Source organism: Semicossyphus pulcher, unplaced genomic scaffold, assembly GCF_022749685.1.
Source record: "Semicossyphus pulcher isolate SPU_LCO1_2020_fin unplaced genomic scaffold, fSemPul1.0.p SCAF_3, whole genome shotgun sequence".
Taxonomy (NCBI): Eukaryota; Metazoa; Chordata; class Actinopteri; order Labriformes; family Labridae; genus Semicossyphus; species Semicossyphus pulcher.
In genome coordinates this window covers 22,678,047-22,700,249 of record NW_027211704.1, presented here as the reverse complement: position 1 = coordinate 22,700,249, position 22,203 = coordinate 22,678,047, and the positions used below count along the sequence as shown (strand labels likewise).

Sequence of the window (22,203 nt, the reverse complement as noted above, 5' to 3'; positions counted from 1 at the left end):
GATGCCCTGTCACATCATATCAACAGTTGACCCTTGCAGGTGTGTGTGTGTGTGCTGTCCCTTTCTTAAAATATTAAAGCCTTATCCTTTTAGTTTGAGGAGCCGTAACTCCATTGGGGTTCACACCGAACAGGAAGTGCTAAAATGGAGCGCTAACCTACTGCAGCTGTGATTGATACTTTCATGTTCACAGTGTATCGAATGTGAGAGGGGATCAGCAACAGTCTTTTTTCTGACCATGAAAAATGTAGCTAGAGCTGGGAGACAGCTAGCTTAGCATAAATACTGGAAGCTAGGAGAGACAGCTAGCTTGGCTGTGTCCAGAACAACAAAATTAAACCATTGCGACAGCTCTCTAAAGCTCACTAATTAATCATGTCCTGTTCATTCAATCCTTAGAAAAACAAGCATAAAAATAACAAATTACCAGCTAGTCTAGACTTTACAGCCTGTTTCCAGTGCTAAGCTAGCCTTCTATGAGCTCTAGCTTAACACCGGCTCCAAAGCCCATGTTAATATGCCCAATTTTACAGCGGCTAAAACCGCTTTATTATATATCGCTTATTTCTCATGACAACTGTACGGTTAGCCACCACCAAAAACAGAGTGTCGCCTTGTGGGAAACATGAGGGTAAAGTAGCTCATTCACCCGCTAACAAATCAGCCACGGGTGAAGACTGGTTTTCTTTGCCAACCCCTCGCTCCTCTTCAGCACCACCACAAATATGGTCACTTCTGGCTCCAGAAAACCAACATGGCGGTGGGCAAATCCCGAACTCAAGGTTTCATTTACGCAGTCGAGAAATGTCATGGTGGCTACATCCATTATTCATGCAGTGAATGCATTAACCATACAGATGTAATGGTGTCAATCATCTAATCTAACACTTAGCAAGAAAGATAATACATTACAAAAACCTTGAGCTCCTTCATTAATATTATAAGACTGTTTAACTTTGCCTGAATGTTCATCAAGTGTGTCAGTCTGTCCACAAAATATGAACGCTCAGCTTATCTTATTGCTTTAGTTATTTCTAGTACATGTGTGTGTGTGGGTGCGTGTGTGTGTGTGTGTGTGTGTGTGTGTGTGTGTGTCCAGAATGATGTGTACTGTGCTGTTAACCTGCAAAGAGCTGAAACATACACACACATACTACACACACAGCACCTGAGGCAAATATCAAAGCCATTTAAAAACAGCAGATTGCTCTGGTTTCTTACGGCCAGATCGACAACCATCTGACATGAACCGCACTACAGTGACGATCCCCATTCATCAATTTTATTTTGTCCACTTCAGCGACCCTCTCAAGCCAGAAGCAGGTGTGATGGAGGATGTAGAGAATAGATCATCGAACCTTACTAGTGTAAGCTGCGTTTGAGGCATACTGATGAGCTCGGCGCTCTCGGGGGAGCTCGGCGACAGCCTGGCTAAAAGCCTGGTCCGGCTGAAATGCTGGAACAAACATGTTTCTCTACTGGGAGAAGGTCAGTGGCTAAGCATGAAGGTTAGAGTAATTACGATTTGTCAAAGCTTATCACCATTTTGCACCCCACAACAAGTGACATCTGAGAGCGACTCCCATTAACAGGAGCGTCCGCTGAGAGGAGACCTGTTTGAATCTCATAACCAAATGTCGGCAAAAAGGCCGCTGTGGCATTATCATTGGATGTGTCACATACGGCTGTGATCCTCTTGTCAAATGACGAGGAAACAGGCCGGCCTGAAGGATGCCACAGAGGTGATATGAATACATAACAGAGACACACAACTCCATATGATATTTATAAAGGTGGACAGGAGGTCGGAGTGATGGATGGGACAAACCAATACTTATAAATTAGAAATGAGTACCTGTTTTGCTGGCAGCTCGGACACACTGTCAATGTGTAAATGTCACTGCAGAGAAGCAGTGGAGGAAAAATTTGAGAGAAGAACTTCAAAATAAAACCAAGAATGAGGAAATTCACATTCAGGTTCTAAGCAGTATTTATTTCTTCCTTTGATTTAAAGCAGAATAAATTTGGTCTCAGACGCAAAGTCAAGCAGCTTAAAGGTTGGCAGTCAATTATAATCATAAGCGAGAAACATGTCATAAAAAACGCGTCATATATTTCTCTCTATTGGATTAGACACAAAGAATAATCATGGTAAAGAAATGGAGAAGCGGCAGAAAACAGATTAATCACAACAATACTTAAGCCTCCGTGCAGAATAGGCATGGGTCTGTAGAAATTAAGATTCACTGGCTTTGAAATATGTTTGCTTCTCCTAAACCATCATTTTTAGATCGAATACAAACGCACTGCTGGAAATGTGCAGTACAGCGTTATGCGCATATGGTGCGACACGGAGAGTGAGCCATGAGCAAACAGGATGTGGACGCAGCCTGGTTGTTCCTGGATTTGAAGTGAGTTGTTATCGTGTGCAAACAATTACGCCGGCAAATACAGATGCTGTACAATCCCCTGGTGTCATGTCTCATTGTGACATGGTGCAGAAACAGCTGCTGGGCTTAATGTAGCAGCACACACCGTCATGAATCTCATTCGCATGGTTCATAAATGCACAGAACAAGAGATTCACGCACCACACAAGATATCCTGTGCTATAAAACTCAACATGTTTTTATTAGGATTGCTTGTGTTACTTTACTTTAGAGGCAGTTTTCTACTTTGAACTGTCAAGTCTAAAGGCAGGCATCATATTGTTAGATTACCAGCAGACAGGGACGAGGTACTGACGGTTTATACTTCTGACAGAATGCTGCCCAGACCTGCTTGCTTTGAAGGGACAAATTAATTTTGGTTTGTTACTAAGGTATCAGCTGTCATAACATCTCTCTATTTGGTCACACAAACCATACCAGTGGAGACAAGAGCATCATTAAACACACATTTTCTCTACCGATAAACTCATCTTATTTATGCTACTTAAAAGTCCTAAGGCTTGCACTTCCTTGGCATCAGCAGACAGTCTAGTGCACTATCTTTACAATTATAATGGCAACAATTATGCTATATTGCTACGTTCAAAGTTATATGAAGCAAATAATAAGGTCATTTTAACCATTTTTATCAGATCATCGTCCTGACAATGGAAAACAACACATGTCCTTGTCCCTGTGAATTAGATGGTTTTAACCATGAGGGTCATTTAAACAGAAAGGGGCCAAATTTGCCCTGAATATCTGCACCGGAGCTCTGCAGCTCACTTTTGTCGTGTTGTGACGGCCCCTGCTAAGACCAGTATGCTGTCTACATATTAACCCACTAACGTGCATATGCCTTCTTTCAGGTGCCAGAGGAGCTGATTGGTGTACCTCTCCCTGATCTGGAGCACCTGGGCCCGATGCTTCCTCAGGATATAAAAGCTCAGCTTCCTGCTAGACCTCTCTCTCTCTCTCTCTCCCAACCTGACCAGCGTCTGCACCCGTTTAGTTTGATTTAGTCTTCTGTGTTAGTTCACTCCTCAGCACCCTCCACTACTCACACACCCACATGCACACTACTGATGATAGTGACTTCACACGTCTCTCGATCGTTATCATTCTGTTCATTTACTTTAAGATTGTAATAAATTACTCAGTTCTTTTGGCAACCCGAGTGCCTGTGTAATGGCCTATGGGCCGGGTTATGCCAGTGTGTTTAGAGAATTAGCCGTTAGGAGTCTTTTTGTCGCATTTGCACAGATTTAGTGGGTGCAATCTTTTAGTGAATTAGGCCTTTGCTGTAGTAATTGTCAATAAAATCCTCCACTCTGAAAACGTGTTCAATTATCCGTGTTAATATGCAAGTGAAGAGGTCCGTCTGTGTCCTTAAAATCCTTGGTTTTATGTTCGGCAGGACTCAATCTAGCAGCCAGGTGCTGCCATGTTGGATCTGAAATCTCACCGTAGCAGTCTTTCTTTTGGTCTAACATACCAGTGTTTTCTGATTATGTCATTTTCAGTAGGCCGTTCTATTTACTTCATCTTTAAACATCATAAACAATCAGGGCATTTAAAGCCTCTTTACTGGCTATATTATACAGCAATCAGGCCAGTGCATTAAGTATTCATATTTTTATGTCGTGTGTTTTTAAGCAATTGACTTCCCTTTGCAGCACACTTATTTGTGAGACTAACTGTTGAGATAATAATCTTTTTTAATGCCACAGATCACACACTTTCTGAACAGACACCACTGCATGCTTTTAACTTGGAAAACTCAGCAGGAGGAAATGCCCTCAATTAGATCCTACAATCATTGTTTGTTATACACAGCCAAAAGTGGGCAGAGAGCTAAGAATGTGCCAGAAGTACACTGCCATATATCATTAAGTTTCTCTTCACATCTCACAGCTATTTGGCTTTAAAGGATCATGCCGCAGGCTAATGTCTGCTTTAAGCCCTGAGAGATAAAGTCAAATCTAGCAAATAAATAATCAAGTGCAAAGTTGAAGACTCCCCGTCTTGAGAATACCTCGGCAGTCGGCCGAGTCAACATGGCTTAACATGTGCAGTGGGAATTAAGGTGGTGGCGGTGGCGGGGTTACACTTCCTTGAGGGTAAACAAGGTTTGATTGAAAATTCCTGCTGATACCTTCTTGGAACAAGGGACAGACAGAACCAATCAAACACCGTGCAGAGTATAAACGTGACTTTATCAAAGAGGGAGAAATGTCGCTGAAGGCCAACGTGTTGTCAGGCAGTCGCACTGTTCCCTTGACTGGCTACAAAGTGATGGGAAATCATTACGGATGTGTGGAGTCGTCCGTCTTTCTGCTCCGGTACAAGCTCGAGCCTGGATGTCATGTTGAAATGAAAACGTCTGGAGTCGAAGAAGTCTGCTACTCAGACACAAGACTTCGCCAGCTCCACTGACAGACGAAGAAGTCTTTGCCACTGAATTCACTCCTAGATGTCACATGAGTTCTGCTCAGGTTGTTGAAGTCGCTTGGCAGACGTGTGGGAGACACAAGACTTACAAGAATGAGGATATATTGGTGTGAAGCTGAAGGGATGTCAAGATGGCATTGTAGGTGGCAGATGAGATATTAAGGACACCTCGGCCAACACTGGCTATATCGGGAAAAGGCATAGGAACTGATGCTAGGGTCACTATACTCTTTCTTGTGGACAGACCATGATTCTAAAAACAGAGGAGAAGTTGAGCCACTGCAGGGGGGCATAAATGATCATGAGGAAGAATGTTAAGTGGGCCTTAAGTTGCATGGATATAATAAGTGTGGTGACCAAAACCAAACCAAAGGGATTTAATGCTAGCAAGGATACCTAATGAACAAGAAACACTTGCTAGTTTCAGTCAGTGACTGTATATAAAGATGGACGACACGTCTCCATCTGCTCTCATTGTACGAAGCCAAAATACCTCTGTGACAAGCGCTGCCATCTTGCAATGGTGGAGTCATTTGGAGCCAGAGCTGCACAGTAGAGATTGGCGGCTCCACCACCTTAGCCACTTCCGCTAACCAAAACACATCGCAAAAAACCCAGCAAGGATGTTGACGTGTTTAACAGCAGAACAGCTTCTTGTGTTGGTCTGAAGCAGACGTTCACAGATATGTAAACTTCAGTGACTGTTGTGATTGTTTAAGTTACGTTTCCTTTCGCCGTTCCTCCTCTACTCTGCTAATCCAGAACAGATCGGCTGCAGGAGCTGTATTGGTCAACAGAGCTGTCAATCATCTTTTTTACAGCATCAAATAACTAATTAAAATTAAACTTGTCAGAAAAATGAACACTTGGACGTAAATCAGCGTGATAAGAACTAACTATAATGACAAAAACCGTGTTTGAGAAACATTTATTTGGCGTGCATTTTGATTTTATAGTTTGACTCACGTCCCATCTGTTAACATGGAGGAGGCGCGCTTTATGACCTATACTGCAGTCAGCAGAGATAGAGATGTTTTGGCTGTCATGTCGTCCATCTTTTCATTCAGTCTATGGTTTCAATAAAATTGAAAATCGACGTGTGGGCAGAAAGAGTTAAGAAGGGGTATGACAGAAAAAGTACCACGGGAGCGCTGGATGCCTACGCTTGCAGATAATGGAGCTTGTGCAAGTTAAATGCACAGAGTGTGGGCACAAAGGAAGCCTGCAAAGCACGGAGGTGTTGAATTAAGATTGTTCATAGGTGTTTTTTGGGCATAACATAAATCAAAGTTATCACAGTTTCCTCTCTCATTCCCTTTAAAAGCCAGGTATAAAAGCGCAATTTATTTTGTAAATAGACCAGTCTGTGGTCGGACTTTTTGCTCATCTACACACAGAACACAATGTATGAAATATTGTGATGCGTAGTCTCCTTATGAACAGAAAAGCTGTGTGCATTTACAGCTTAACTTCATTAATTATTTAAATAGAGAGACAGACTTAAAAGCATTAGGATCTATAGCTTATTAACATTTTGTGAGCATTATGTTAAAGAAATTTCGCAGATCACTTTTTTTCCACCCAAGATACAGCACTCTTACCTGTTGTACCTGGTCTTTATAAAGAGAAAAGACAAGGTTTAAGTAGCCTGTGTAATAATGATATTATTGGCCAACACAGCAATGGGCGCAAAGAGGGGCACAAGTACATCTGCTGCATAATATCACTGACACTTGCTTGGCACTGTCTGTGCTTTGCTCTGGGTGTAAAATAGGCCACATGATGATCATGTTGAGTCAATACAACTGTAACCACACTGACCTGACCGAGCAGCTCGGGCAGCCCCAGCACTTGTCCCGTGAACACTCCCAAACAGATCAGGATGGAGTTGAACTGGCCGATGGAGCCTCTGATGCGTCTCGGTGTGATTTCTCCCAGGTACATGGGGAGGGCGCTGAGGGCTATACCTGCCAGAGAAAAAATATATTTTAAAATAATGTAAAGCAGGAGCTGGAATACCATGTGAAAGTATCTGTCCATGTTTCTATGTCTTTAGCTTTCTGCATGCTGTAAAGGTACACCTGAATTGTTTCTATCTGTGTCTCAATCTACACTTTTTGTCCATAGAAATGTAGAAGCACAGATAAATCACCAGCCTAAATGCTGAACTGATGGTATTCAACAACCAGAAATATATGTGAGCGATGCTGAGCCCTTGAATTGTAATGCTATGGCTACTCATATAGATGGACTGTGCATTAGACATGGTCAGCAGTGAGTGCACATTTAATCCTGAGACAGCTTTTCTCACAAATCAATTTCCACAGTGTGAAAATGTAAATGAGACAGTGCTCTACAGTGAAAACAATGTTTCAGTCAGCCTCGGACAGAGAGGTGGATATTGATCCCGAACTGTTACCTTTATACGACACTTAATTTAAACCAGGCTAATAGGCAGTGTTGTGACCAAATCATCTTTGCTCAAGTCTCAAGCAAGTCTCGAGTCATTTTTTCTTGGGCATGTCAAGTCAAGTCGAGTCCTTAGTTAAGGCAAGTCAAGTCCCAAATCAAGTCGCTTTTTTTTTCTCCACCCAAGATACAGCACTCTTACCTGTAGTACCCGGTCTTTATAAAGAGAAAGGACAAGGTTTTAGTAACCTGTTCAAAAAGTATAACAATGAATTGTATCTGTATTATCTTGGCACAGATGCAGCCATGATGATGGTCTGGTCTGAGACAATATTGAGTAGTAATGAGTACGACTGATGAGGCTTCTCTTTGGGGAAAAAACATCAGGTAGTGGGGGTCTTTGATAGTCATAGTGAGGAGTTTGACTGACAGCCAGTCATCCAATCATGACAATCACATACAGGGAGCTTTTTGAGTTGCCCAATCATGATTTCCAGTTTGCGCTGCATACATACTTGATAGTTAGACAGAAACTTGACAACACTGAATTATATCATTTTATATTTAACAGCTAACATACAAACTTATGAACACACGCAAGTCATCCGAGTCATCATGCCTCAAGTCAAGTCTCAAGTCATTAACTTGCAAGTCCAAGTCGAGTCTCAAGTCTTTTATATTTTGTCAAGTCAAGTCGCAAGTCATCAAAACAGTGACTCGAGTCAACTTGAGTCCAAGTCACCAAGTCTCAAGTCCACATCTCTGCTAATAGGATGTTAGCCAGCTCAAACTACCACTTAATCCTTTTGCAGATAACTTTAACACAAGGACCCTAGAATGGACACACAATCATATTGTTGCAAGTCAAAGTGCTGCACCCAACAAAGTCCTATACATCTAACAAGGCACTTACATCATAACAATGGGCTATATTAACAGATGATATAAAGAGTTATTACCTAAATAAAAGTCTTCATACACTTCATACAACATTCTCCCAAACGTGTCTGAATAGGTGTCAGGAGTTAAGAGTTGACTTTCAAAGTAAATGAATTTTACTTCCACAAGATCTGTGTGTCTAACCAAAAATTAATTATCTATGTTTAAGCACGTATTGTATTCATGGGATCAGAAGTTAAATGTTATGCACTTGCAGATTTTAACAAACACTTTTTAAACAGAGGCATTCTTTTATGTAACTTTCAATCAGACTCCAATTTGCTGTCAAGGTCTGCACCTGATTTACATGATTATTTTTTTCAATTAATCGTACTTCTATGCCCTTCCAAGAAATGTAAGCACTTACCAGAGTCCACCCCGATTATGAATCGGCCAATCATGAGCATTTCAAAGGATTTTGCCCTCTCGCCCAGGGACAGCAGCAGAACGGCGATTAATGCAAAGCAGTTATTCAGCAGCAAGGTTCCCTTTCTAAAGTCAACAAGAGGACAGAGAGGGGAAAAAGAACATCAACAGGCGCATTTCAGAATTATCTTACACACTCTTTATCCAAACTGAATCCCAGGACAAAGCTTTAGTTCAATTTGTCAAATAAGCACAATGATTTGTTTGTCTAACACCACATTCAAATAACAAATCCAACCACATCAAGCTTCAAAGCTCTTCAACAAGGTGTTTTAGAACAAAACCCAGCAGAGGGGGGAACGTTCTAAAGAGCTTGTGTAAAAAATAAATAATTAAGAGTGGCATTCATGGCTGCAGGAGGATAAAGAAATGAGTAGGATGTGCACTTTTCTTGAGAGCCAGCAGAGCAGAGAAAATCTGTCTATTCTCCAAAGAGGCTGCTCTTGAGCGCTCAAGCCTTACACAGCTTTATGTCTGAGGACGACCGATTTGTTCACGATCGATTCAGTCATCTTTGTACATTTAAAAAGATAAGAAAGTGTTTCATGTCTTGCAAATTGAGGGAATAATAATGAAGGTCTACATGTATTAATAATGACTCCATCAAATCAGAAGTTTCATACGGGTGGACATGCTGTGGGAGCACTGAGTGTGCTGAGGAAAAGTGCGTCATCAGCACACAAGTCCTGTTTAAATTCAGGGTCTGAATCTACTGAAGAATAAACTTAATGATGAGGACACAGTGGGCCTTCCTGTGTGGAGTGGGTTCTCTCCGGGTGTTTTGTTGAAAGTAAAAAAAATACTGTGTTACATGTAACTGTTATGTTACAGTCTATTATTTACAGTAAAATGAGTTAAATTATTTGCGTACGGTAATGATTTGTCTTATGGGGTTGACAGGAAGTGCTTTTATTTTGAAGTCCAAGGAAATAACCTAAGCAGTGTTGTTGTCGCTAGTTTTAAAGGGGACATATTTTAGCTCTGCAATCAATTTTCTATTCTTCTAATGTGTTTTTGAATCACCTTTTTTTTCGGAGCCTCTCCTTCCTCCTGAAATGGACAAGCTGTTTTGCCATTCAAAGGTCAGACCTTAGCCACACACGGGGGGGAACGGCCGCACTGCACTGTCACTCCAAAGTTGTAGAAAACATGGCTGTTCAAGGATCGGTTATTCGGCCTTATATGTACGAGCCAGAATCGGCAGGAGGTATGGGGATGGTAAGTTGAAATCTTGACAACGACTTGACTACAAGCTAGTACGAGAAGGCAGCCTGAGGTGAATACACTGTGAATGATGATTGGTTGATTTCAGGGCAGGCTCTGGCCGTTTTGGTGCCCGAGGGGAGTTTAGAATTTGGCGCCCCCCACAGCAAATGATATAATATCCTTTTTCCTGCCACACAATATCACTTTTTCATTCATCGAAACAATACACATTCTCAGAGAGAGTTTATGCAGTATGGTGCTTCACCACTTGCCATCTACTACTCTCTCCTCTCTCTTTCTCTCCATCATTTGTGCTGTTTCTATCTCTCCGTCTAATTCCATCACATGCTGTCTTTTTTTCCCTCCCTTGCTATTATATGCTGTGTGTCTGTCTGTCTGTATGTGTACGTCAAAACAACACTTCTTACCCTCCCCTCTGTTAAAAGAACGAGTTTAAGTTTTTCCACCTGGACCTGAACGCATCTCTTCTCTCCTCTCGTTTTAACATGTGTCAGGAAGTGCGTCAGCAGAGTGACTGTAAATGCGTCTATATCGCCTATGCCCTAAACCCCACCTCTCGCCAAATGACAGCTGGGATCTGCTCCAGCCCTCCCGCGACCCTGAACAGGATAAGCGCTATAGATCGGCCTAATTGATGCATATGACAAAAATAATTGTTCCTACAAGTATTCATAAGCAGACTTCAACAAAAATGAATTAATAGTCAAACTTTTTTTCGAAAATTCAACAACAGTCTGCTGAGATGTCGACTTGCTTTGAGCTGGCGGGTAGTTAACCACATAAGAAGCACTCTAAGTAACAAGGTTGCACTTCACTGTTGTGTTGGCGTCTTTACAACCTCTGCTGGTGTTTGAAGAAGACGAAGGAGTTTAATTCTCTTATGTCAGAGGTCAGGGGGAAATGTGTTTCATGTTGATTTTGGATGCTGCTGGAGGGATTTTGTGAACAGCAGATGTTTGATCAGGCTTCTCTTCACGCGCTTCAGTGTAGTATTACTGATGTCTCAAGAGCAGCCTGGGTCTCTGAATGTGTGCCATCTACCCTCAACCTTGTCTAAGGCCGCATTTTTAAATATATTAGAAAATCATCTGCTGCTTTCCTAGAGGGATAAATGTTTCTCTTTACTTTGTTGAAATCTAACAGAACTCACTGGTAGAGAAATAATGAGGCATGACACAGGCACAGTTTTTAACTATATTCAAACATCACGATTTAGCTTCACTGGCAAACTTTAAATGCACCTCTGCACTGTATGAACTGCTTTCCTTTTAGGTTGCTCCATGTGTCCTCAGCTGCTGATATATATTCAACTCTCCTCCCTGACATCTGAATTTCAACCTTTCCAAGACAATGCGCAAAACTACCAGCTGGCCTGTGGACGTCTATAGAAGGACGATGAATAATACTTCCTAATGAAGTCAGTGAAGAATGCCCCAAAGAAACCCAAGGTGAACGTTCAGGGCATCTTAATGTTTCCAAATGACTTTGAATAAAAGCTTCATGAGTCCGTCCCTGCTCTGCAAGTGACAACCTCGTCATTAGTGGATAATAGATTCTTTTCAACGTATATTATTTCAGAGCCCGAGTCTGCCCCTGAGGGTTAGAGGGACGCACGGCTCTGCAGTCCTGCGCGGAGGAGGTGAAACGCAGCTCGGCCTGAAACCAGGAGAAAATTGAGCGATTGAATCTCAAAGTGAGGAATGATTTGTTGAACCGCTGCCGCTCAGCTTGAGGCAAATTTCTATTTCTCCAAACTCCCAAACAACATTTCCCTGTAGGTCATGCATAACCACTGAAATACAGAAATCCTTCTTGGGTTTGTTAACATAAACCAAGAAGAAAAAAGTGTCATCAGCGTTTGGTTCAGATTCAGCTAAAGTCTGATCTGTGCAAAATCGCTTTAAAACAAGTGAAAAATATTACACAGGCATTTCTCTTGTAACACAAACCAGAGCATTTGGTTTATGTGGGATCCAATGATTCATAATATGCTGATTGAGAAAATAGGTTATGTGTTTAAAACAACGACAGAAGAATGGAAAAGTTAATAGGTAAAGTGGTGGCACATAATATCTCATCTATAGCCCTGGTTTCTTGTGTGTTCAATGGCACAAAAAGTGCCTCAAAAAGTATCTTTAATCAGTTAATTGGATTGAAAGTTTCTCAGATTGAAAGAGATCATATTTCTTTTATCTCCTCCTGCAGCGTGTGGGGCAGTGAGCTGCTGTAGAAGAGGCCTATGGCAAATCCATGAAATCTACTCTACCAAACCCCACTGGGAATCCCTTTAGAAAAGCCGCACCGCCTCTTCCTGTGCTGTATAGTAAGAATGTACATTTTTAACTCCTACTTCCTGCACCGAGCAGACGGTCGTGGACAGTGATTTAGAGTTTGTCAAAGCGAGGAGAAAGACACACATGAGGTGTGGAGGGTGATGAAAGAAAGGGAGAACTGGGAGCCTGACAGAGATAACACGCAGGAGGATTGTCTCCTGAGGTCTAAAAGAGGGAGCACTGTGGCTCCAGCCAGGCAATGAAAAATGTATTGTATACTGGGATGAAGGTTTATCTGCTCATGTGGGAGCACCACCACAACAGACAGGGCAAAAGTGAAACAGTTCAGCTTTTCTCCAGGGAGATTTATGACACAGGTGGATGTAAAGCTCATCCTATATAACAAATCCAAGCAAACCTAAAGTTTCCTGTCAACATGGCCAATTTGGACCCTTATTTTTAGTACAAAAAGTATCGGGAATAATGTATTATTTATTATATAATTATTTACGAATAATAAGGACTCTATACTGTCTTTTTAAGATGCATTTAAATGCATTACAGTTTCTCTGCTGTGGATTCTAGAGATGAAAACTACATATTACTGAATGTCCATTTTTGAAAACATGCTCTGTTACACACAATGGGCAAGAGTGTTTCACAACAGATATTATTACTGTATTGTGCATCTCTAAACTACCTTTTATGGAAGGTAAAGTAATAATGGCTTATCTGTGACGGTTCTCAGTCATCCAGGTCATGCTCATTCTAAGCTTAATCCAAAAGGTAACAGGACTTCGTTGAAGTTCCTGAAAACCGCTGGTTTGAAAGAGGTGCCAAGGAAGCCGTACATGTTAAGCAGAAAAAACCATCCCTTAGCCGAGGTGCTGGCCTAAGACATCAACTATCACCCACTTACAATGCAGTGTTGAATTCTCTGCCCAAACAGCTGAGATCACACTCAGGATAATGTGAGCCTAACGACCCATCAGAATCAGTGAGTACTAACAGCTCTCAGTGATACTGGGTCAACGGCTCACCCTCTATTACACATCTATTAGCATATTAATGACCGACAAGTTTAGAACTTGTTTTGTTTTGATCATATCCTTCTCAGGCAGGTGGTGAAGGCCTGCACATTTTGAACTGATCCTCTGAACTGAAAGTTCAATACAAAGTTAGCTGGCCAATCAATTGTTTGAGTCAGGTCCCAGGCTGACATAACAGCAGGAAAAGTCCTTTTCTAAACACAGGGTGAGCCAAAATGTTCACTACAAAGCTTCTTAATGCACTGTGTATCACTGATCTATCTAATATGGGAAGTAAAATGATTGTCCATATATCAGTGTGCTTTACATTCTCATCACTTTGTAGTAAATTAAGAACTATAGTCAATTGTTTTATCATATTCTTCTCATAATCATTTTGATCTGATGAACTGAGTCTTTGTTTGATTCTGGTTATTCTGATGACCCAGTTAAAAGTGAAATGGTTCATGACATCAGAAAGCTGAAATTGAACCCAAATTTTGCTAGCTTATCAGACCTAATCTAATTGCATGATTCAGGTCCCAGGCTGATATCTTTGCAGGAGAAACACTTAATTGTTACATGAAGGAAAGACTTGATTATGTGCAACTCACCTCCCCAGAACTTTGAGGAGTACAGAGGCGGACAGCGCTCCGAGAAGGCCTCCGATGGCAAATATGGACACTGTGATGGACCAGAGGAGGGTGGCCGTCTCTGCTGCGATGGGCTCGCCATATCTCTCAATCCACGTCTTATTGTAGAAGGCTTTAATGTACTGCAATGCAAGAGAGACATGGGAGATATTCATCATCTGAAAGGTTAATTATGACCTACTTTTTATTACAAACACAAAGCAAATGTAATTCTGCCATCATGCAACACCAAACGCTATGAAAGCAGAATATTACTGTTGGCATTGACAAAATAAGTATCAATAATAATGTGCAGACTAAATAACACACCTTCTTTATGTGATCGCCCAATTGAGCAAATAGAGTGACTGCTTTAAGAAGATGAAGTGAGTGAAGTAAAGTTTCAATCAGTCAAAGAACACAGTGCTTGAAATAAATGACAAGTGTCTCAAAGTTTTGAAGTGTCCTTTCAATGGATGAATCTTTCAGTTTTACAGCATAAAAAGACTAAATGTCCTTGCGTTTTTTGTAAAGGGAAATCTCACCACCAAAGAAAACACTATCCTCATAAAAGGAGTGATCAAAAAAGTGGAGAGCTTGTATTATCTGTGCTCCTAAGCAGTGCTGAACACAAAGGTGGCATTTTTGGTTCGAGAGCGGTGACACTGTCCTTGCAAGCATTATGCACAAAGGCTGAGAGGATAGAGCAGCCACACTTCAGTACCTGAAGTAAGAGGCATGCAGATATTGTAGGCAACCTCTCGAGTGTCATATCTCCTACAACAGAGGAGAGAGCTGGCACAACGAAAGTGTCTTTGTCTGCAATGCATCTCTGCAATCAATAGTCTAGGTAACAGTCTCCCCCCTACTTAGACACTCTGATAAGACATCCCTCTTGTAAATCAGCTGATTGTCCTGCAACATGACAAGACGGGAAAGTTAACACTGAGGTCAAAGACCAACATTACAAAGAGGGAAGAGCCTAGGTAACGAGAGCACAAACTATATTAAGTTAAAAAATAATAATAAGTATGCAAGTCAACAGGGAGAGACAAATTATTTTTTTATCCTGTCTCATCCTCATAATGATCTTTCCTTGATCCTCTGCCAGGCACATGTGAAAACACTGATTAGAAACCTTGTAAGGCAAAGACGTCTGCCTGGTTAATTTAGGGTTCTCTACATTCATGATGTTTGAAAGAATAGATACAAATTAATAGTTGTAAACATTCAAACTTTGCATTACATTTGCCTATACGCACAGAAAATGTGGAAATATACTCAGGTTTGTGATAAACATCAAGGGCTGTTCAAATGATCTATTGTTAACCTATGCTACTGTGGGAAAATAGTAGATAATGGGCATTATTTGTTTTAGAAAATCAATCTACTCTTTGCTCTGTAATGTATAGCATAGCATTAGAGCAGACTTGAACTGATCCTGGAGACCACACAATAGCTAATGAGACTCGCAGGTCAGGGCTGCCGGGTCTCTCCTCTCTGAATTCAACAATCTTTGCCTTCAACATGATGTCCGATGTCCGCCGTTTACACTGGCGTGGTTTCACCTCTGTCAAGCCTCTGTTCCTACCTCAGAATGCCGGCTCAGAGGCAAAACGTCTTCACCCCACCATTCTGCCTCTGAGTATTTTATTTCTGGCTCCGTCCACCAGTCAGTTTAGAGCTGAAGAAGCCTTTCGGATGGGAGGTGAAACGTCTTCAAGAACTTCAACAAAGTCCAGTTGTCTTTTGGATTAAGCTTTGAATTACCATGACCTGGATGACTGAGAACCTTCACAGACATAATACTAGAATTTCACTCAGCGAAAGAGCTTGAGCGCTGACTTCTTGGACGGCCAGTTAGTGCCATGAATCTCATAGAAACACGTTATCTGTCCCAGAAAGGCTCCAAAATCACAAACACCGTTTCTGTGTTGATATCTCGCAGACAGTCAGCAATTTTTCTACCTGTCACTAATTTTAGGCTTGATAGAATTCAAATGGGTGAGTTATATAAAAACTCACCCCACGTATAGTTGTCATTAATGGAGAAATGAGCTAAAGAGGCCTGTTTTTGGACCAGGCTGTAAACATGTTAATTCATGCTATAAATTGGGCATATTAATATGGATCCTAATGGGGGATTTTTTGGCATCCAGCCTGGAGTGGACACTCGAGGAACTGCTGTTTTTGCATTGGAGGTTGCCACTTGGAGGAAACATACAACGATTATAGTGCAGTGCAAAAGTTATGAAAGTGTTGCCTGGGAAGCATTTTAGTCCTTACCAAGTACACTTTTACTATCACTTTCAACTGCCTAAACAGTGCAAGATTTCCATCACATCACAATGTTCACGGTACCTTTGCTCTTTTTACATTACAGCATTTCTTCTGATAGTGTTGTGTATTGAAGTTACTGTATTAATCAGACGTTCAGACACACATGAACTCTTTCAAAATCCTGTTCAATGAAAGATGAAATCCATTTCTTTGTATCTTCCTGTATTTGTATTCACAGCTGAAAAGCTGAGGGTCATGAGCTTTGAATGCTCATTAAATAAACCATTGGCCATCTAATTACCCGTTAACAAACACACGGCCAGCCTGAAAAGTATCACTTTTGTGAAAATGGTCTCTCTAATCAAAAAGTGGCTCCGCTCAACTGGACTAGAAAGCTACTAAAAATTGCAATTTCAGTTTCAACAGTCAGAGGATTTACAGACTGTTAAAATGTGTAATCCAAGCTGTGCTAAATACACATAATAATCGTCCTGTTTTTCTTTCTCTATCTAACAGTTGGACCTGTACTAACAGTGACCAGTTTCCTCTTCTCCATTCTGAGACTGAAGATGGGATCAACAGTGTTGGTAAAGAGATAAACTTTTTGAAGGGATTATGATGCAACTTTGAGAGTGGATTTGAGTCAGGTTGAACAACAAAGTGTTACAATAGAGAAGCTACAGCTGTAAATATGAGCCAGATCTTTCTAACAAACGGATGGGCCATTTACTCTAAACTGACAAGACTGGTAAAGTGTCCGTTTTTAATAGAACTGAGGTATATTTTGTTGATTTATCATTGACTTCTAGCAGCGCTAATAAATGGAAAGAGAGAGGTTATCAACAAGCAGACCAACATGATGACCTAACAGTCGCACTCACCAACGTGGGGGCGTTGACCACAGAGAGGTTGTAGCCGTAAATGAAAGATGACCCCAGGGCACCGAAGAAGGCGGCACTCAACAGACAGGCGGTGACTGGTTGCTAAGGAGAGAACACACGAAACACACAGGTTAAACTAGTTGTAAGAACATGAACATTTTTTTTCAGTGTCAAGGTCAGACCAAAACCAGGGGATTCAGCCAATGTTGCTTCATGTGGCCCTGATATCTAGGTCAGGAAACTGGGTTAGCCCCTTCTCTTTGCCCATGATTGTGTTACTGCTGTAACAACAAAGACTAAGACAAGCAAGTTAATTTGACAGCATGTTCTGTTTGTTCTGAATGTCAATTGGTCGCCAAAGGAAAAGATAAAGGCAGCTATATAAGAGCCAGTAATGGGGGAGAGTTGAACTTTGAATGCACATTATGCTGTAGCTATTATCAAAAAATGATCCCATTTAGGAGAATTTAGAATTAGGAAATGAATTGGGAAATTAGCAGTGCTTTGAATATGAAGTCCCAGAAGCACACCCACGAGCAGTTAATTAAACCCCATAACACAAAGAAGCGAGACGGAACAAAAAAAACATAATGGAGATTTTCCCTCTCAGACAGCCTCACCACTTAAGACGCCAAAGTTTGCTGGGTGGCACAAGAAAGAAGGCTGCAATGTCATGAATTTACAGCTGTTTATATCCTCTGGGTGAAAGAACATGCTTACATTTTATGGCGCCCTGTCGATTAGATTGTTAACAAAGTTGAAACTAAGGCCAGAAGGTTGTGTGGAGTAATTATACTGTACCATTTGACATATGTTGTGTTCACAGGTTGGAATTTTGGCCTGGTATGACGAGAAGATAAAGGTAAATAGGCGATCAGAAACACTGGTGATTATCCTTGGGGACTCAAAATGTTCCTGATATATACAAATTCCTTGGTAAAATGATCAGTGTTGTTGTATCTTGAACACACTGACCAGATTTTGCTCCCATCTCCTGCTGCTAGCAAAGAATGCCCTAATACCTAATTTGTGCGCTCTAGTTTGCAACATGATTAAGGCTCACTGTTTTAGCTTGTTACAGTTTTTCAAGAATACCTTATTTATTCTAACAAAGCTACGTTTTTAAACCTCATTTCAATCGCAGTTTTAAAATGTAGGTACCTCTAAGAGGTGGATTTTTTGCTAATGTAGCTACATGGCACTAGGGTTAGCGGTTAGCAACGTCAGTCTGTTTGTCGGTCCACTACTTTGGTCAAGACAATCATATACCATTAATAGAGACACATTTATCATGTATTTGTACCGGCATTCATATTCTCCAAAGGATGTATCCAGCTGACATTGTAGTAAGCATTCCTTTGTCTGTAGCATCACAAGTGGACATTTGTTAGCCAAGTGGATTATTTCAACAACATTGGATGAATTTCAATGAAATTACAGACACTCATGTCCCTTTGAGGATGAACTATAATTACTTACATCATCCCTTGGCTTCAGGTCAAATTTCCCTGATACTTTTGTTAAAAGCAACACCTGCTAAATTAATGATATTGCCAACAGCTCAGCTCTACGGTGGTATGTTATCTTCCTAAATTATGTTAGTATGCTACGATAACAAAATATTTTAATAAATGTTGGTAACCATGTTAAATCTTGACCTAATTTAAAGTCAAGATGCTAGCTTGGTTACTGTCAATTTGTTAGCATGATGGCGTTAGCTTTAGCTCAAGCCACAGCTGTCTCTACATACCGCCTCACAGAGCAGCTAGCATGGCTTCAGATATTTCATTCGTATCATGATTTTCTCCTCAGGAAAAGCTAAACGATAGTTCAAAGATTTTTTTATTCCTTTTTTGGGGAAAGCTTAAAACATGATTCATGATTCCAATTTCTTCTGATAAAAAATGTATATGAGAAGCTTAGAAAAGTGGTGAGACTGAAATTCAAAGGGAAATGTAACCCCTCTAATGATGATAAAGAACCTCCATTACACAGATCTGGGTCCAGTCTCGAGGCACTAAACACTCTCCTGTACGTGTCTCATACACCCTAAAGTGAAGAATGAAGAACCTTTGTATGCACGGCATCCACCTATACTTCACCCCGACAGGCCACAGGCCAGAGCAACAACCCTGAGGCGCAGCTGCATGATCCCGCACATGGGGATAAGACACAGCAGGGGTGATTAGAGGGGGAGTTAGTGGTAGAGGTACAAGGAAAAGAGGCCGGGTTGAACCTAAGGCTACAGAAGAGGAATAGAGTTTAGAATTACAGCTTATAATTACAGGAAGAGGACGTTAACTGCTACAATGTGGTGAGTGGAATAAAAAGAAGGTACAGTTCATCTAAAGTGTCTCCATCTCTGCTCATTAAAGTTTCAGATGAGGCTGAAAGCAGGCTCTGCAGGGGGCACACATAGCTCAGTTATGATGTACAAGTACAATGTACAAAGAAAAAGGAACCACCACTGAGTGAAAGTACTAGGTTTAGCAGGTGTTGGTAAAAAACAGGCCTAATGGAGAACAAGCAGCAGTGAGAAGGTGCAGAACATATCTGCTGTAGCAGGGATTCTGTATTCATGTCTAACATTGACTAACTTTAGAAGCAACCCGCAGTAAGCACTTCCAAAGTAGCACTACAGAGGATGTGTGTTAATTCAATGAACCATTCTGTCCCTATATCTTTATTCAATTTAAAACTAATCACTGACTAATAAAAGGACGCTTTCACTATGCACTCTTATGTGTCCCATCGCCTTTAGTTTAGATACTATAACACTGCCTTTAATTATACGCACCAGTGATTTTGTACAATACTCTCCCTGGCTCGTACATTATGCTTAATTAATTTTTTGTCTGCCTAATTGACACACATGCTTTAATTTACAAGACTAATCAAAGTAGTATTTAGCCCCCTTTAAAGTTTAGTAAACCATGCATGTGCTCTCTTTAGCTCTTGTTTTGATGGATTTCCAGGGGATTTTTTTTTGTCTTCCACCATGTGACCGTTTGGCAGCTCCATACCAGTCGACAAGTTTAGGAAAGGAAAAGTCTGTTTCTTAGTTTTATAACTGCAGGGAAACAAGAACATATTTTATTTGTTGTAACATTTTTATTAGTGTTACCAAAGGGTCGTGGCAGTCATCATTTCAGCTCTGGCAGATTCATCAGGTAGCTGCTCTAACTGCAAATGAGTGACTAATTACATATTATTAACACGTTTTAACTTAAGAATAAAGCCATATTAGTTCCAAAATCAAAGTTAAGAACTTGTAACAAAGATAGAAATGAGAATATTTGTCACAATTTCACTTCTATACTTGTTTTTCTTTTGGTTTTCACTGTTACATCAGTTGCTAAAATGAATAATAATCCAAGTTATTTTTACCCTCCTTTTTTTTTTTATCCTAGAAGTGCATTGCTGAGAATGTCCAGAGGGCTTTTAGGGTGACTGCATCTGCAGTGAGTCAATGAGATATGAACATACAGCATTTAGGCTAGGCCCTGTTACGATTACATAAGCGCCACTGAAGGAAAAGAAAACAAATGGGGGACAAATGAATGGATTAATTAGATAAAGTATATAAAAGAAAATAATAATAAAAGATAAAAAGAAGAGTAGAATTAATTTATTTTATTTACTGTTGGAGATAGAAGAATATTTTCAATTAAACATTTGTCAACAAATGTTAATTATGTAACACACTGCATTATTTATTAATGTATCTAATTATGTTTTTCAATCATCTCAATAATGACATTTGTTGCTTTTAAAGCTCTGCAGCGGTTTGTGCATCTATGCAATGACACTCCTACTGAGCAAGAAGGCGTTTATGGATACAGTTTGCATGTAGGAAAAGGTCTTCAGCGTTGGTTTGAATGTCAGTGCTCTGCAGGACTTGAGGAATGCACATTTAGGTTCCTAGGAAAATGCAGTTATAATAGCTAGAAAAGCAAAAATGCAGATGAATGTCAGCTCCCAGGAGGGAAAGTGGAGGCTTGTGGAAGATAACAAAGGAAGTCAAGGCATCGGGTATCACCTACAACAGCTAGAGTACTTTACAGTTGTTGCTGAGTCGGCTTAATTGTGTGTCCAATAAAACAAAGCAGAGCTAACGAAGCCGTGTTTGAATACCTGAGCAGGGACCTTGCCCATTTGGCACGGCTCAAAACCCACAGTGCAGACTTGTACTTTGGAAGAGCAGAAATAGTGTGTGTTATCTCTGAGGAGCGCTCTATCAAGTCTGTCAATAAAAGTGGCATTGCCCCAGCGGCGACATCAACGCTTCAAATGTTTGTATTGACGTGAGTGGTGAGGGAATGCGATCGAGTGATCGGGGGGCGTTTATTAATATACAATCACAGACACTAAACATTTCTCTTTGAAGTGATTTTCCATGAGGATGTTCAAGGTGGAGGGGTATTAATTAATCTCTCTGTGTTTAGTGCAGAGTGAAGATTTTTCAGAGTAAAAGCATGAGCAAACACATTAGCAAAATAAAAGCTTACATATGTCAAATATGGTCATTTCATTATATTATTAGTACAGCTGCCTTCTCATTACTTACATTTAAAGTGATTTTAGCAAAGATTAAAAAAAAAGCATGACTTTGCATAGCAGCGTACAAAGTTGAGTTTAAGGTCATGTACATATTTACAGAGGTGCAACGTCCTCACAAATACATCCTGTCCTTACTTCACGTCACAGCTGGTTAACATGAGACATAACAGGGGAATAACAATAACATGTCAGACAGCCATGTCCTACACATGTAGTGCTATCAGAGCCAGGCTGTCAATCTGTCAACCCAGTCTAATTTCACACATCACGAAACATGTCATCGAGTGAGAGACGCAGACGTGGCCGCAGGACTTCCAGTGAGATGAAATGACAATGACACTAACCTTTCCAGAGTTCTTCCCAGAATCGCTCTTCTGGAGGTCAGCCGGGTCGCCCTTCTTTGGTTTGTCCATGTTAACGTTTCAGCACCCTTAAACGAGACGGTCATATCACGTCAGAGATGCAGCTCAGAGGAAGACAAAGACATGTTTCACAACAAAGAGGGGTGAGTTGAATCTGAATTTAGAAACTCGGAGTGAAGCGTGCGCTGAAAGGGAATGACAGGGCCTCAATGAGCACACTGGTAGGATTATCGTTCACGACTTGGTCACAAGTTTAGGATTTACTCAGAATAAATACTTTGCCTCACGCTTTGGATTAAATTAAAC

General features: G+C 40.8%; 1 protein-coding gene across 1 annotated transcript in view; it reads right to left on the bottom strand.

Moving 5' to 3' along the window:
* Nucleotides 1-21,948, bottom strand: part of slc2a9l2 (solute carrier family 2 member 9, like 2) — a 113,140-nt gene extending 91,192 nt beyond the window's left edge. The window contains exons 1-5 of the mRNA XM_069678237.1: nt 21,880-21,948; nt 16,976-17,077; nt 13,797-13,957; nt 8,596-8,720; nt 6,702-6,847 (exon numbers count right to left, since the gene is read on the bottom strand). Coding sequence (XP_069534338.1) covers nt 6,702-6,847; nt 8,596-8,720; nt 13,797-13,957; nt 16,976-17,077; nt 21,880-21,948 — 603 coding nt within the window. The remainder of the gene's footprint in view (nt 1-6,701; nt 6,848-8,595; nt 8,721-13,796; nt 13,958-16,975; nt 17,078-21,879) is intronic.
* Nucleotides 21,949-22,203: the final 255 nt, after the last annotated feature.